This window comes from Penicillium antarcticum (assembly GCF_028974205.1).
Source record: "Penicillium antarcticum strain IBT 31339 chromosome Unknown utg000002l_segment0_segment0, whole genome shotgun sequence".
Taxonomy (NCBI): domain Eukaryota; kingdom Fungi; phylum Ascomycota; class Eurotiomycetes; order Eurotiales; family Aspergillaceae; genus Penicillium; species Penicillium antarcticum.
In genome coordinates, this window is record NW_026695300.1 from 2,222,072 (window position 1) to 2,234,291 (window position 12,220).

The 12,220-nt window shown below is 50.7% G+C and overlaps 7 protein-coding genes across 7 annotated transcripts; 4 read left to right on the forward strand and 3 right to left on the reverse strand.

Annotated features, from left to right (window-relative positions):
- Window positions 1–1,044: 1,044 nt before the first annotated feature.
- N7508_001814 (ubiquitin carboxyl-terminal hydrolase) lies at window positions 1,045–3,027 on the forward strand (the record flags this gene model as incomplete). The annotated part of the gene is made up of 3 exons (XM_058459880.1): window positions 1,045–1,227; window positions 1,278–1,672; window positions 1,731–3,027. 3 exons carry the CDS (start codon window positions 1,045–1,047, stop codon window positions 3,025–3,027), a joined length of 1,875 nt encoding a protein of 624 aa, XP_058323412.1.
- Window positions 3,028–3,054: 27 nt separating this feature from the next.
- N7508_001815 (uncharacterized protein) lies at window positions 3,055–3,774 on the forward strand (the record flags this gene model as incomplete). Its single annotated transcript, XM_058459881.1, has 1 exon — window positions 3,055–3,774. One exon carries the CDS (start codon window positions 3,055–3,057, stop codon window positions 3,772–3,774), a length of 720 nt encoding a protein of 239 aa, XP_058323413.1.
- Window positions 3,775–4,293: 519 nt separating this feature from the next.
- Window positions 4,294–5,478, reverse strand: rpn8 (proteasome regulatory particle lid subunit RPN8; the record flags this gene model as incomplete). Its single annotated transcript, XM_058459882.1, has 3 exons — window positions 4,294–4,890; window positions 4,959–5,230; window positions 5,295–5,478. 3 exons carry the CDS (start codon window positions 5,476–5,478, stop codon window positions 4,294–4,296), a joined length of 1,053 nt encoding a protein of 350 aa, XP_058323414.1.
- Window positions 5,479–5,957: 479 nt separating this feature from the next.
- On the forward strand, window positions 5,958–6,910 carry adk1 (adenylate kinase ADK1; the record flags this gene model as incomplete). The annotated part of the gene is made up of 4 exons (XM_058459883.1): window positions 5,958–6,117; window positions 6,178–6,230; window positions 6,292–6,446; window positions 6,505–6,910. The coding sequence occupies 4 exons, from the start codon at window positions 5,958–5,960 to the stop codon at window positions 6,908–6,910; spliced, it is 774 nt and encodes a 257-aa protein (XP_058323415.1).
- Window positions 6,911–7,231: 321 nt separating this feature from the next.
- On the reverse strand, window positions 7,232–8,560 carry N7508_001818 (Gfo/Idh/MocA family protein; the record flags this gene model as incomplete). The annotated part of the gene is made up of 4 exons (XM_058459884.1): window positions 7,232–7,803; window positions 7,864–8,394; window positions 8,452–8,472; window positions 8,527–8,560. 4 exons carry the CDS (start codon window positions 8,558–8,560, stop codon window positions 7,232–7,234), a joined length of 1,158 nt encoding a protein of 385 aa, XP_058323416.1.
- Window positions 8,561–8,838: 278 nt separating this feature from the next.
- Window positions 8,839–10,884, reverse strand: N7508_001819 (putative mRNA cleavage factor complex component Pcf11; the record flags this gene model as incomplete). Its single annotated transcript, XM_058459885.1, has 5 exons — window positions 8,839–8,889; window positions 8,940–9,299; window positions 9,351–10,208; window positions 10,259–10,669; window positions 10,720–10,884. 5 exons carry the CDS (start codon window positions 10,882–10,884, stop codon window positions 8,839–8,841), a joined length of 1,845 nt encoding a protein of 614 aa, XP_058323417.1.
- Window positions 10,885–11,592: 708 nt separating this feature from the next.
- N7508_001820 (uncharacterized protein) lies at window positions 11,593–12,111 on the forward strand (the record flags this gene model as incomplete). The annotated part of the gene is made up of 3 exons (XM_058459886.1): window positions 11,593–11,736; window positions 11,795–11,819; window positions 11,876–12,111. The coding sequence occupies 3 exons, from the start codon at window positions 11,593–11,595 to the stop codon at window positions 12,109–12,111; spliced, it is 405 nt and encodes a 134-aa protein (XP_058323418.1).
- Between the last annotated feature and the right edge of the window lie 109 nt (window positions 12,112–12,220).

Sequence of the window (12,220 nt, forward strand, 5' to 3'; positions counted from 1 at the left end):
ACGGTTCCACTTAGATCATATGCAGTGGATCTGAGGAACGCTGCTGTCAAGGGGGAAAGGGGGGTTGGTCAACAATAGTACGTGTCTCTCTCTCAAAGGCCGAAAAGTGGGTAAGAGGGAGAAATAGAGACATCGAACGATGCCCGATTCAGAAGGAGGAGTCAACGTCTGCCGGACTTGACTAGCTTTCGGCCGGATCTTAAGCTGCAGGACCAATAGCTTGCGACTAGTTGGCTTATGAAGGGCTCGTGGGCTCCACCGACGCCATCTGAAACACTTTGCCTTGTGGGGGAGAGGTCTTCTAGACCGTCCAACTCATATAGACGGTACCGTTAGTATAGGAACCGGTTCCTGGAGTAGAAGAGTTATATTCCAGTGTATCCGAGGTTCTTTATTCCCCCTCCTCCCGTCCCGTTTTTCTAGACCATTTGAGGTGGACTCCGTCCCAAACCAACGTCTGGAAGTGACAGGTCTGGACTATGTTGATCACAGGGGAGTCCATGGGTAAGGGTGTCGAGAGCTGACATTTGCATCTCCACGTTCCCGTCCCCTGAAATGATCTGTGTTTCGGACTTGATGCCCAAGATTGATACGTCTCCTGTCATGACATGCACTCCTTTTTCTCTTCCTTTGGGCATCTTTCAGGGCGAGGGGGTGCAGTAGTCCATTGTTGTTATTTATAGATCTGAAAGGGACATGCTCTTGGCCATTTCTTTGTTGGATAGATCAGACTTGGTTCTGTCCGAGGTCGTCCAGTATGGAGAGGAAGGCGGAGGCATGTCTTGAATGGACTGAAAGAAACTAGTTGGACTCGATTCTTGGACTGTCTGATGTGTCTGATACCCGCATCCTTGGGTCTGAACAGCCATACCCTTGTGCATCAAAGAACACTCCAGAAATTATGCTTCCTTCGCAAAGAAAGATGTAACAATGAAAGTAATTGATATGGAATTCCTTAGAAGATAAAATGCAAACTGCAAAAAGTCCTCGATGGAGGTAATCCCCGAAACTTGTGTACTATTTCAGGGAATAGTACGCTTCCATATGGCTCCAGGAAGTGATGCTTCAGAGCGATCGACGCGATCAGCCCGAGGAACTCCAGCCGCGGCAGCTGCGGCGGCAGCTCCAGCGCCAGTTCCAGCTCCAGAGGCAGCTGCGGCCCCGGCTCCAACAAAAAAGACCAAGGCAAGACAAGTGCCCAAGAATCCGAAAAGTTTAAGCTGGAGAGTAAGTACTATTGTCCTCGGCGAATGCGACAACTCCTAACATTGTCCTAGTCAGGCATTCCTACCGCCTGGGATCCAGAGGTAGAAGATTCAACAGAGGTTGGATTTCCAAACACACAGGTTCAGTGCTACCGCAATGCAACGCTTCAATTGCTTTTGCATGCGCCGGTACTTTGCAATTGGCTCAACTGGTACAAGAAGCACCATGCGCCTCAACGACCCTGCAAGCGCGGCGAAAAGGGCAAAGAATGCAAAGTGTGCCAATTCCAGACACTCTGTGCTACCTACTGGGACGCAGGCGCCGGTGATTGGAAGGCTGCACTCAACAAGATCTCCGATTCGGTATATGCAAAATGGAGAAAAGACGCCGAGGATGAGCAATCAGACCTTGGGGAGTACCTTGAGCAGATTGTCGAGCAGCTCATTGAGGACACGAAGCCAATGTTGTAAGTACTTTTTCTGGTAAACTTGTACCTAGCGTCGCGACTAACGAAACGTGGACAGCCGATGTGATATCGATAATGCGCTCAAGGTGGAGATATTTGATCTGAAGCAATGCATAGGCGACAAAGGATGTAATCCCAGGTTCACACCAAGAAAGGAGGTCTTCTTGAGGCTCGAGTGGCCAGACAAGCCCGGAAAGTCCACAACAATCATGCAAATGATGGACAAGATGTTTACCAAAGAGGACAAAACTCGAGGTAAATGCGGCGAATGCGGAAATCCCACCAGTTGGACAGAACGATTGGGGCATCCCCCGGACCTTCTCCTCGTCTCAGTCAATCGTCTCGACATGCTAAGTAAAAAGATCCATGATCAGATCAAAATAATGGAAAAGATCGCTCTATCGGGCACTTACTTTGATGAACGCGCAGCGACTAAAGAGAAAGCCAACCAATCCATCAAATATGAATTGACTGCCGTGGTTCTGCACGAAGAAGCGGAGGCTGGCGGTGGTGGGCACTACACCATCGCCGTCAAGGGTCGTGGAGGTACCTGGAAGCTTTTGAATGATACCAAAATCACAGACATTGACTTTGGTAAGCTCAAAAGCAAAGAATACAGCCAGAACGCCCACATCTTTAGCTATCGCCGTTTTCCCACTTATGACGACGCTGTCGAGAAGGACAGTGATTTGGCAATGAGAGATTCCTCTGAAGAACCCATCACAGAGTCAGCGAGGAGTGTCGCGGTTTCTTTCAATCAAGGTTCTTCTGGCTCAGCTGATGATAGATCGGGGCAGTCTCAAGGTATGAAGGAACTAGTCGCTTCAATAGCGAAGAGTATGGTGCCAGCGATCTATAAGGTGATCAAAGATTCGGAGGCGAAGGAGAAAGAAAAGGAGAAGGAGAAGGAAACAGAAAAGGGAAAGGGAACGAAGGAGAAGAGCACAGAGGCAGCAGATGAGCCAGATGAACCAGATGGCGATGGATCGGATGGTATACCAAACCCATTGGACTTCGATAGGGGTCGTGGGACACTCAGGATCACTGTAAGCGGCGAAAAAGAAGGTGATCCAGACAGATTAGATATCTTTGTCAGAGGTTTGGTGCATAACAAGATTGAAGAAGACAAAAGAGTGGCAGAAAAGAAGGAAGCAGCAAAGAAGCCGCCGAAGAGCCAGAAAAGACAGAGGGCTGCGACTGGAGGCAGAGCGAAGGCCAAATTCCCAAGAGTTGGAAAGGGCAAAGGGAAGGGAAAGAGTAAAGAACCAGTGTCAAATTCGGAGTCAGAGCTATCAGAAGCACTCAGTTTATCCGGTGGGAACCAGGGAGAGAAGGACGAGGAATATCAAGCATAGTTGTCAATTACATATATTTCGCACTTCATGGATTCCTCCACGCCCACATCAGACTTTATCGACCGTCTGATCAGTGAAATAGCCCAATATGAAGCCTCAGTCGAGACGGACTCTGGCACTCAAATCGCGAAACAGACTCAAGCTTTCTCAGGCCTCTCGCCGGCCCAGCTCGCCACTCTCAAGCCACTCATGTTGACACTGCATTGCCTCTTCCCGAACGACATGCTCCCAGCTCTAGACATTCTAGACCGAAAACTCGTGCGTCGGGTTATGCGCGCAGACCGACACACGCCCGCGAACCAAGGTGAAAGGGTCTCACCCCATGGACCCAAAGCAGAAGCCAACGAGGACATGTTCATCGTAATTTCTGCCTCGGTACCTTCTCACCTGGACGCATCACCCCCAAGCTTCACGCGCGACCAGGACAAAGGCTACGAGGTTCGGCTGCGTGCCTGGAATTGCAGCTGTCCTACATTCACCATCTCGGCGTACAGGGACACTCATCAAACCTTAGCAGCTGCAGAGGACCAACCCGATGCTGAGATACTCCCGAAAGAGCCTATTGTCTACCCTTTCGGCGGGACGATGGCTCGTGGCACAGCGCGGCTGTCACCTCCTGTATGCAAACATATCCTAGCCTGTATCCTGAGTGTACGGTGTCCGAGGCTGTTTGGGGTTGATCAGGACGGCGGATGTGCAATTTCCAAAGAGGAGCTGGCGGGATGGTGTGCCGGCTGGGGTGGTTGACCCGATTGAGGGATTGCTGAACCATATCAATATGAACCTGATTGAGCAAGATATGGCCTGAGCCTATACATGAACCACCGTCGTGTTTGACCTGTGGTATGACAGCTGCGAAACAGCGGCACTACAGGGACCATGTCGAGCATACACTGGTAACATTGGGCTATGGACTCCAATTCCTGTCCATTCGAGAACGACTGTCGGAACCCGGGACACAGTCAAAAGATGTCATACTGCAGTTGGGCTGGGCTCCGACGCTTGGAAGTAACAGTACTTGCAGCTACACATCGGGTCTACCATCAAGTTCGCGAGATGGCAAAATAAAGCTGCATGACGGGTATTTGCAGTGTTGTTTCACGGAATATGGTAAAATCTATGTGACCTACTTCATACTAGCACAAAGATGACGGGATATGGGTTGTCGAGGTCTTATCCTTAGCTATCCACATTAGAATAGAGGTTGAGTCTCAATGGTCGTATTCAATTGTATGAGAATTCGTTCTAAGAAAATTGAAATTTTGCTTAGTTCTTCTTGCTCTTGTCGGAGCTATCCTGCTCCTCCTTCAGCTCGCCATTTGCCGAGCCGGCCTTCTTAGCATCTTTGTCTCCCTTGCCCGCATTCTCCTGCTCCCGCTTCGAGTCACTCTCCTCCTGCTGCTGTCGGTTCTGGATCTTGTTCTCGATTAAGTCGTGGAAAGCGGTAATGGCACGGATCAAGCTGCTGATGTAGATGGCCATCAATTGGTCGTTGGTCTTGACACTCATGGCGCGGGCAAGCTCGCTGTTCTCAATCTGTGGTTCTTGGCCGCTAATCTTCTGCGTGGCGGGGGGAGTGGACAGGTTGGGAAGGAGGTTGAAGACGTCCTGGAGGTTGCCCAGGATAGCGTGGTTGACGGGGAGTTCCTTGTCGAGGACTTTCTGGAGGTACTGGCCAATATCGCGTAACCGCAGGTGCAATCCTTGCAGCGACTGCAGCTGCGACGTGATACGAGTGGAAAGTGTGCCCACTGCAACGTCCCTGATGTCTCGGAGGAGGTGCTCTACACCAATCTCCTCTGCTTCCTCCGCTTCGATTATCGATGGGGTGTGCACGAATGTCCGGGAGGTTGTTGTGCCATCCTGCGAGAGTGAGCACACCCGGTTAGCAATTCGGACACGGCATAGATCTCATGTTGACACAAACTCACATCCTTGATCTCATCCACAGCAAAGTAAGCATCCGTAGGCACGCCGACCTCCTTCGGTTGCACATCAACAATGACCAGCAGAGGGTTGGGCGTGTATTTCTTGAACAGTTCATTGATCTCCAAATCCGAAGCGCGCAGCTTGGGACCCGAGTGGTACCAGCCGACTAGCTTCTCACGGGCGTTGATCTTCTTGAACATGTCTCTCATCGATTCAACGAAGTTGTGGTCCAAAAACCATACGGATGGGTCCTTCTCATCTTCCTCGAAAGGCACTAGATTCAGAAACACAGATGTCAGCTCAACTGTAACGTGGGCGTGATCGAAGCTTGCACCTACCGGCAAAACTGTTTGATACCCGGACATTGTCGCCCGAGTTCTCACCCAGCAGCACACCTACAACACGTTTCCGGGTACCCTTTGCTGTCCGCCCATAGTGATCTGCGACAGAGAGTAGGACTAACGGGGCAACCGTAACGGAGCGGTTGACGAGGGATAGCGTGTCCGCCGTAGTGGCAGGCATGGTGGAAGAGGCAAAGACGGTTGATAAAAGGGAGACAGGAGCTTTTCGGTCGATTCAAGCTCAGAGATCAAAAAGAACCTAATGGGAATAGCAGATCAACGCGAAACGGGAGAATGTGGATGGAAAGCGATGATGCGCAGGTGCTCTGAGAGCTCTCTAGCGCCACAGGCCTGCGCCATGCGGCTAGTGACTTAGTCAGCAACTACTTCAAGGTTCTCCAGGAACTGGCCAATTTGTCTATAAGAACAACAAATATATATCTATTTCTGTAGAGAGCTTGTCCATACCTAGTACACAAAGTCAACATCATGTCAACATGTAGTTTAAGCAGGTTATCCTTGCGGACTGCTACGGATGCCGCGCCCGTGCTCCGAACCTCGGGCGCCTAGTGCGATTCTTCCCTTTCCCCATTTCTCCGGTTTCCCGTCTACTCAAGCCTTTCTCTTCACATCACCTCCTCTTCCTTCTCCACATACACAATGGCTCCCATTACCGACGAGGTTGTCTCTGGTCTGAAGGACACCATCAACAAGCTCGAGGCTAAGGTGTCCGAGCTTGAGGGTCGCCTCTCCAATGGCGGCCAGCCCAAGTCTGTCGCCGAGCAGATGCGCATCATCCTGATGGGCCCCCCTGGTGCTGGTACGCGATCCAACTAATTATATGGAAGGATGTGGAATGGTTATTGATTGTTTTTGCCAGGCAAGGGTACTCAGGCCCCCAACCTTAAGGAAAAGTACTGCGCGTGCCACCTGGTAAGTAGAAATTGGTCTGAACACAGCATAAGCTCTATCCGCTAACATGATCTTGAATTAGGCCACCGGAGACATGCTGCGGTCACAGGTTGCGAAGAAGACCGACCTCGGAAAGGAGGCTAAGAAGATCATGGACCAGGGTGGTCTTGTCAGCGACGAGATCATGGTGAACATGATCAAGAGCGAGCTTGACAACAACACCGAGTGCAAGAACGGGTGCGTAAATACTGTAAGATCACTCGGGATTGGCCAGGGATACTAATGGATGGGACAGTTTCATTCTGGATGGTTTCCCCCGGACCGTCGCTCAGGCCGAGCGTCTCGACGACATGCTCTCGGACCGCAAGCAGAAGCTCCAGCACGCCGTTGAGTTGCAGATTGACGACTCTCTGCTTGTCGCTCGTATCACCGGCCGTCTGGTTCACCCTGCCTCTGGCCGTTCCTACCACAAGATCTTCAACCCGCCCAAGGATGACATGAAGGACGATATCTCCGGCGAGCCCCTGATCCAGCGTTCCGATGACAACGCCGACACACTGACCAAGCGTTTGGCTACCTACCACGCCCAGACCACCCCCGTTGTCGACTACTACAAGAAGACCGGTATCTGGCGCGGCATTGACGCCAGCCAGGAGCCCGGCCAGGTCTGGAAGAGCATTCTTGGTGTCTTCCGCCAGTAAACGATTTAGGAGGTTCAATTGCATTCAAAAAGGATAACGAGGGGTATTTTGGGACAATTTGCCAGTCAAGCTGCCTACCGTTTTCTTATGTTGGTTTCTTAATTGGGGGCATTTTGCTGGCTGGCGTTTCTGTCCACATATAGACCTGGATTTATCCCCTTGGCCGCCATGTATAGTAGTATGTGTGTACCTTTTGAGTACCGAATACACTCAACCGGCATACATTCCAATCTTGTTTCTTTATGTAGATTCGTACTTATTGATTCAATAAAGTGATATCTTCTAGCCATATTTACATGTCTCGTATACACATGTCAGCTCCTACAGCTGTACAGGGTATTCAATGGACTCAATCTTTTGAGGATAAGTCAAACCACCCTGCTTTCGCACCTCATCCATGACCTCCATGATCACAATGCTCTCTTCCCATGGCAAGCCTTCACTCTCCTTCTTGCCATCTCGGAGACAACGTGCAACCTCATCAGCCTCCCAGAACATGCCGTGGCCATTGTTAGGGAACGGACACTGGACCTCACGAATCTCACCGCAGCCCTTCTTGGGAATGATACGATAAGACACAGGACGGAATGCTGGACCAGCAACCTGGATCTCACCCTTGGTGCCCTGAATTCGGATAGCAGGGCCAGCAGATCCTTTCTCATCGGGATCAGTAGAAACACGGATGTTAGTCATGGCCACACCTTGAGATTGCTTGGGATATGCGCCATTGGAAGGAGTGCTTGTGGGGAAGTTTAAGAGCATAGTGGTGGACTCATCGGCACCGGTGAGGTGGTAGGGAGTAACCTGCGCAGAGACAGTAGGTGGCTTCCTCTGGCCTCGAGGCAGAGTGTGGTAGAGAGTCTGGAAAACCCAGGTGAGAGAATAGATTCCCACTGAGCGGTTCGGTCAGCATAAGAGAGTCTGCACAAACGTGTCTCGTCCTGAGAGCTTACAGTCCAATAGAGCACCACCGGCCAAATCAGGGTTCACCATACGGTGCTTTGTGCCCCATTTCTCCTCGACATCATCACCAAAGCTTGTATCCGCAATGACGCGAAGAACCTCGCCAATCTCGCCCTTCTGAATGAGCTCACGAATCTGGATGCTGAGTGGGAAATAGCGAGTCCAGACAGCTTCCATCAGGAAGAGGTTCTTCTCGCGGGCGATATCCACAAGGATCTTTGTCTGTGCAGCGTTGACGGTGAACGCCTTTTCGCACAGAACATTCTTGCCGGCCTCCAGTACCAGCCTGACGTTCTGGTAGTGGTGGGAGTGGGGGGTTGCGACGTAGATGACATCTACGTTGGGATCAGCCACGAGTGACTCGTAGTCACCGTAGGCGGCACAGGCGGTGGTAATGCCCCTAGCCGCGATGAAATCCTCGGCCTTTGCCTTGGAGGAAGACGACGCGACAGCAACGACTTGGTGGGCTACATCCGTGACATCACGGCGGGTTGGATCGTTGAGAAGGTCCTTGGTGAACACTGCCGGCAGTGGTTAGATAATTTTCTATACGTCTGATGGCATTGGAGGGAGCCTACTCTCAGCGATCCAGCCAGTGGCTATCAATGAGTTAGCATCATTCTCTCGTCTTAATCTTCAATGTGGTCCCATACCCATAATACCCCACCGAACAATATGCGGCGCCATGATGGAATGTAGATTGCAGACACAAAAACGAGAATCCGAAGGTGTAAGACTGAAGAGTCTCTGGCAAGCCCCAACGTCGTATTTATATGAAATATTTATAATCAGTGGAGCAATGGGGGCTCCGCACATACTCCGAGCGGGGCAGAATTCCAGCAACGTCATGTCGGATATACTACAATGGAGTGGAATGTAATAGATATGAATTCGCTAAACGCCAGGGAGATATGCCCTATGCAATGTAAGAGTCATGCGAAGTATAGGGGTATGTTACAAAAAAATCAAGCTTGTTCCATTTTGACACGCGTTTTCTGACCTGGAGACTCAATTCCCTATGCAGGATTAGCATTGAATTGGATAAAAGACTCTCAGGTGAACTTACTTCCGCTTTGCGCTTGCCCAGCACTGAATCCGGCGTGCCAGTGCGCGCTTGTGGCGTACCACGCGCGGGTGCAGGGCCATCCTTCGTAACTTCGGCGTAACAACTGGCATGGAAGACACGAGCTCCCACTTTAGTAGCATCTTGCCAGATCCAGTCCTGAACATCCTCGGACCAAGTCGACTCAAACATCTCCTGGCAGATGGGGCATGGGGTTTTGCGGAGCGTAGCATCGTTCGGAGCCCGAATCCAGGGTTTGGGGGGCTCTTGCTTGGAAGCGCCGTCTGTGCCATCGCCACCTTCGGTAGCTTGAGGATCCAGAGCGCCGCTATCGTCCCCAGCTTCGCGAGATTTGATCCAGTCCTATTTGCAGTTAGAATCCTACCCTAATATATGTAGAAGAAATGAACATACCTTTTCATCGACGTACCAGCTACGGTTCTGGGCTCGCCTGGAAGCCTCAGTCATGCGCTGGTTAGTCTTGAAATGCCAATCCAGATGGCGTGCCTTCATTTCCTTTCCTTCCTCGGTAGCAAAGAATCGACGACCGCAAGTTCCACATCTGTTTGATCTAGAGTCATAGAGAGAGACGATGAGCCCAGGTCGGGGAACTCTCAGAGATGTGTTGTTCATGGGAACACCAGATGAGCCATTAGAGGGAGGCGTTTGAGTCGGGAGAGCAGGCGGCATAGATTGCATGCCAGTGGGCATCATGAACGGCAATGTAGGCCCAGGAACCGGTGTCGAAGATGCAGAGCCACCAGGTAAAATACCACGCGCCCTTAAGGCCGCAATAAGAGGGTTCTCTGGTGCAGCTGGCTGTGGAGTACTGCTTTGTTGAGGAATGGGCATCTGAGGCAGTACAGCAGGAATTTGAGGAGGCGGAGTTGGGTGTTGACGTGAAGCAGTAGCTTTGATCAGCTCAGCGAGAGTTCCGGGATTCAACAGGTTTTGAAGAGGTTGAGAAACTGGTTGCACGGGTGGAGCAGGGATTGGCGGAGGAGCTACCGGACCGTTCGAAGTAGCGTTAGAGGGAGATGGGGGTTTGGTGGCGGCAAGCATGGAGACCTGATCGCGGACAAGTTTCAACTGTTCCTGGGTCAACTGCTGCCTCTGTAGAATACCCTGGAGATCTAGCAGTGCTTTAAGGCGTTGTTGACAGGCAGGGTTGAATGGGCTATTGGCAAAGTCGTTCCTCGCAGAAGTAATCAAGCTATCCAAGTCTCGGTTGAGGTAATTCAAATCGATATCTCGGTTGCTCATGGGAGGTGTCTAAAGTTCAGATTAGCTTAAACTTGAGGCCAGGGCGAATAAGGTCTCACCGAGGTATGGTTATTGGGATACTGAAGGTGTCGAGGCATGTTCTGAGACGGGCCATTGTTCCACCCAGTTGGAGTTGTATTTCCGCGACGGCCAAGAAGGTCCGTTTGACCTCTAGCCTGTTGCTGTTGTAGAGCTGCAGTGCGCGCCTTGATGAGGGCGCTCTCGATGTTGCGTGTGAGCTCAGGAGGGAAAACAGGGCGAGTATCGAGGGAGCCCGGGGCCGGCTGCTTCCATGTGTTGAGCATCTCATCCAGCTTTTTCCGAGTCATCGGATCCACCGATGAGTATGCATTAATGAAGATCGAAAACATGTTCCGGCCCAGGAATAGTGTGTAGGGACTACCAATGTTCTTGACAATGGAATCGACTACATACAGGGCTGGGAGCTTTTGAGGTGGTGGAGTCTGTTTCTACAAGAAGGTTAGAATCATCTCAAGCTACGCGCAAGAGGAGCACCTACTGAGTTAATGTGATTCTCCAAGACCCGGGAGATAGCTTGTGCATATTCTGTGTTTTCCTTGGCAATGACGGTCAAGTTGCGGATTTGGGAGGCATCGTTCGTGACCAAGTCTTCCAGAGAGCTCTTGTAGTCCTCGGCGATCTCGTCAGAAATGAGACCCGACATGATGGGGTATGGAAAATTCGACAGGGTGGTAAAGAGGTTGTCGAGAGGATATCCGATACCGCGAGGCGTTCACGTTCACGAGGGAGGGACCTGTTGGATTGAGTTGTCTTTCTCTCACTTCTGCTGGCTTTTTCTCTCTTCTTCTTCTTCTTCTTCTTCTTCTGTTCTCCCAATGGGGATCTCTTCAGATTGTTCTCTGGTAGCTTTCTTTTTCCGTTGCAACTATCGCTTGCTTTTCTTAATCCTCGTCCTCGTTCCAAGGAACAGGTTCTCTTGGATCAACACAAGATGGAGAAAAAGTCGGAACTTGTAAATGCTTGCTAGCTATCTTCGCGAAAACCTGAAACAAAAGGATGACGCTTGCCCTCAGTCCAACCCAGCCCGTGACCTTCCAGAGACCTTGTGTATCTACCGTCCTTCAAGTCAATGATCGCCTGGGGAAGAGGAAAAAATGCTTCAGTGTCACGTCCCAGGGGAAAAAACCACCAAGATACTCAGAATCAAACGAGATAGCAAGGGTGCAGAGACAGGGATATACGAGAATGCAGCGCCGTAGAGTTAAGGAAAGATATCGGAGAGGGGCGCGAATGAAATGAAGCGCCGAAGAGAAAGGGATTGCCCGGGTCATGTGATCAAGGTATGACGCCAGACGTCGCATGCAACTTCACTTGCTCAACTTGAACAGTTGATATACTTTGTATACTCACAATGAAGCTATCTTTTGCTGCAATCCTACTGGGTGCTTTGCCTATGGTGCTGGCTGCCAAAGTGCTCAAGTCTGTCATCGTGACTTTCCCTAAGGGCACGCCTGACTCGGTCGTTACGCGGGCCAAAGATTCTCTGGTGGCTTCTGTACGCAGCGCACCTCTGATTTTATGAGGTTGTTATGAATATTTACTGACACTTTTAGGGTGGTGTAATCACTCATGAATACCGTAAGTTCTTCTCTGGGTCTAGATTTGTACCACATTGATGCTGATGCTTTCTATAGATTTGATCAAGTATGGCCCCTGTTGGTTCTCGCGACTCTTGCGATCCTTACAACCTTTGCAACTTCTATCAATATCATTGAAATCTAACCATACATCTAGTGGTTTCGCTGCCGAGGCCCCCGTGAACGCTCTCCAGAGCCTCACAACACAAGACACCCGTTATCAGCCGGACATTGAAGAAGATAAGATTGTGACTGCAAACGGGGACTACGTTGGCGATGTTGGAGCATTTTAAATGTCTTGCGAAAAGACTCTGGGGTTAGTATGACGCTCGAGCTGGCTCTGGACATATAGTGGAGATTCACCAAGGAGGACTACGGTGTTTGGGTGTTTGTGTGGAGTTA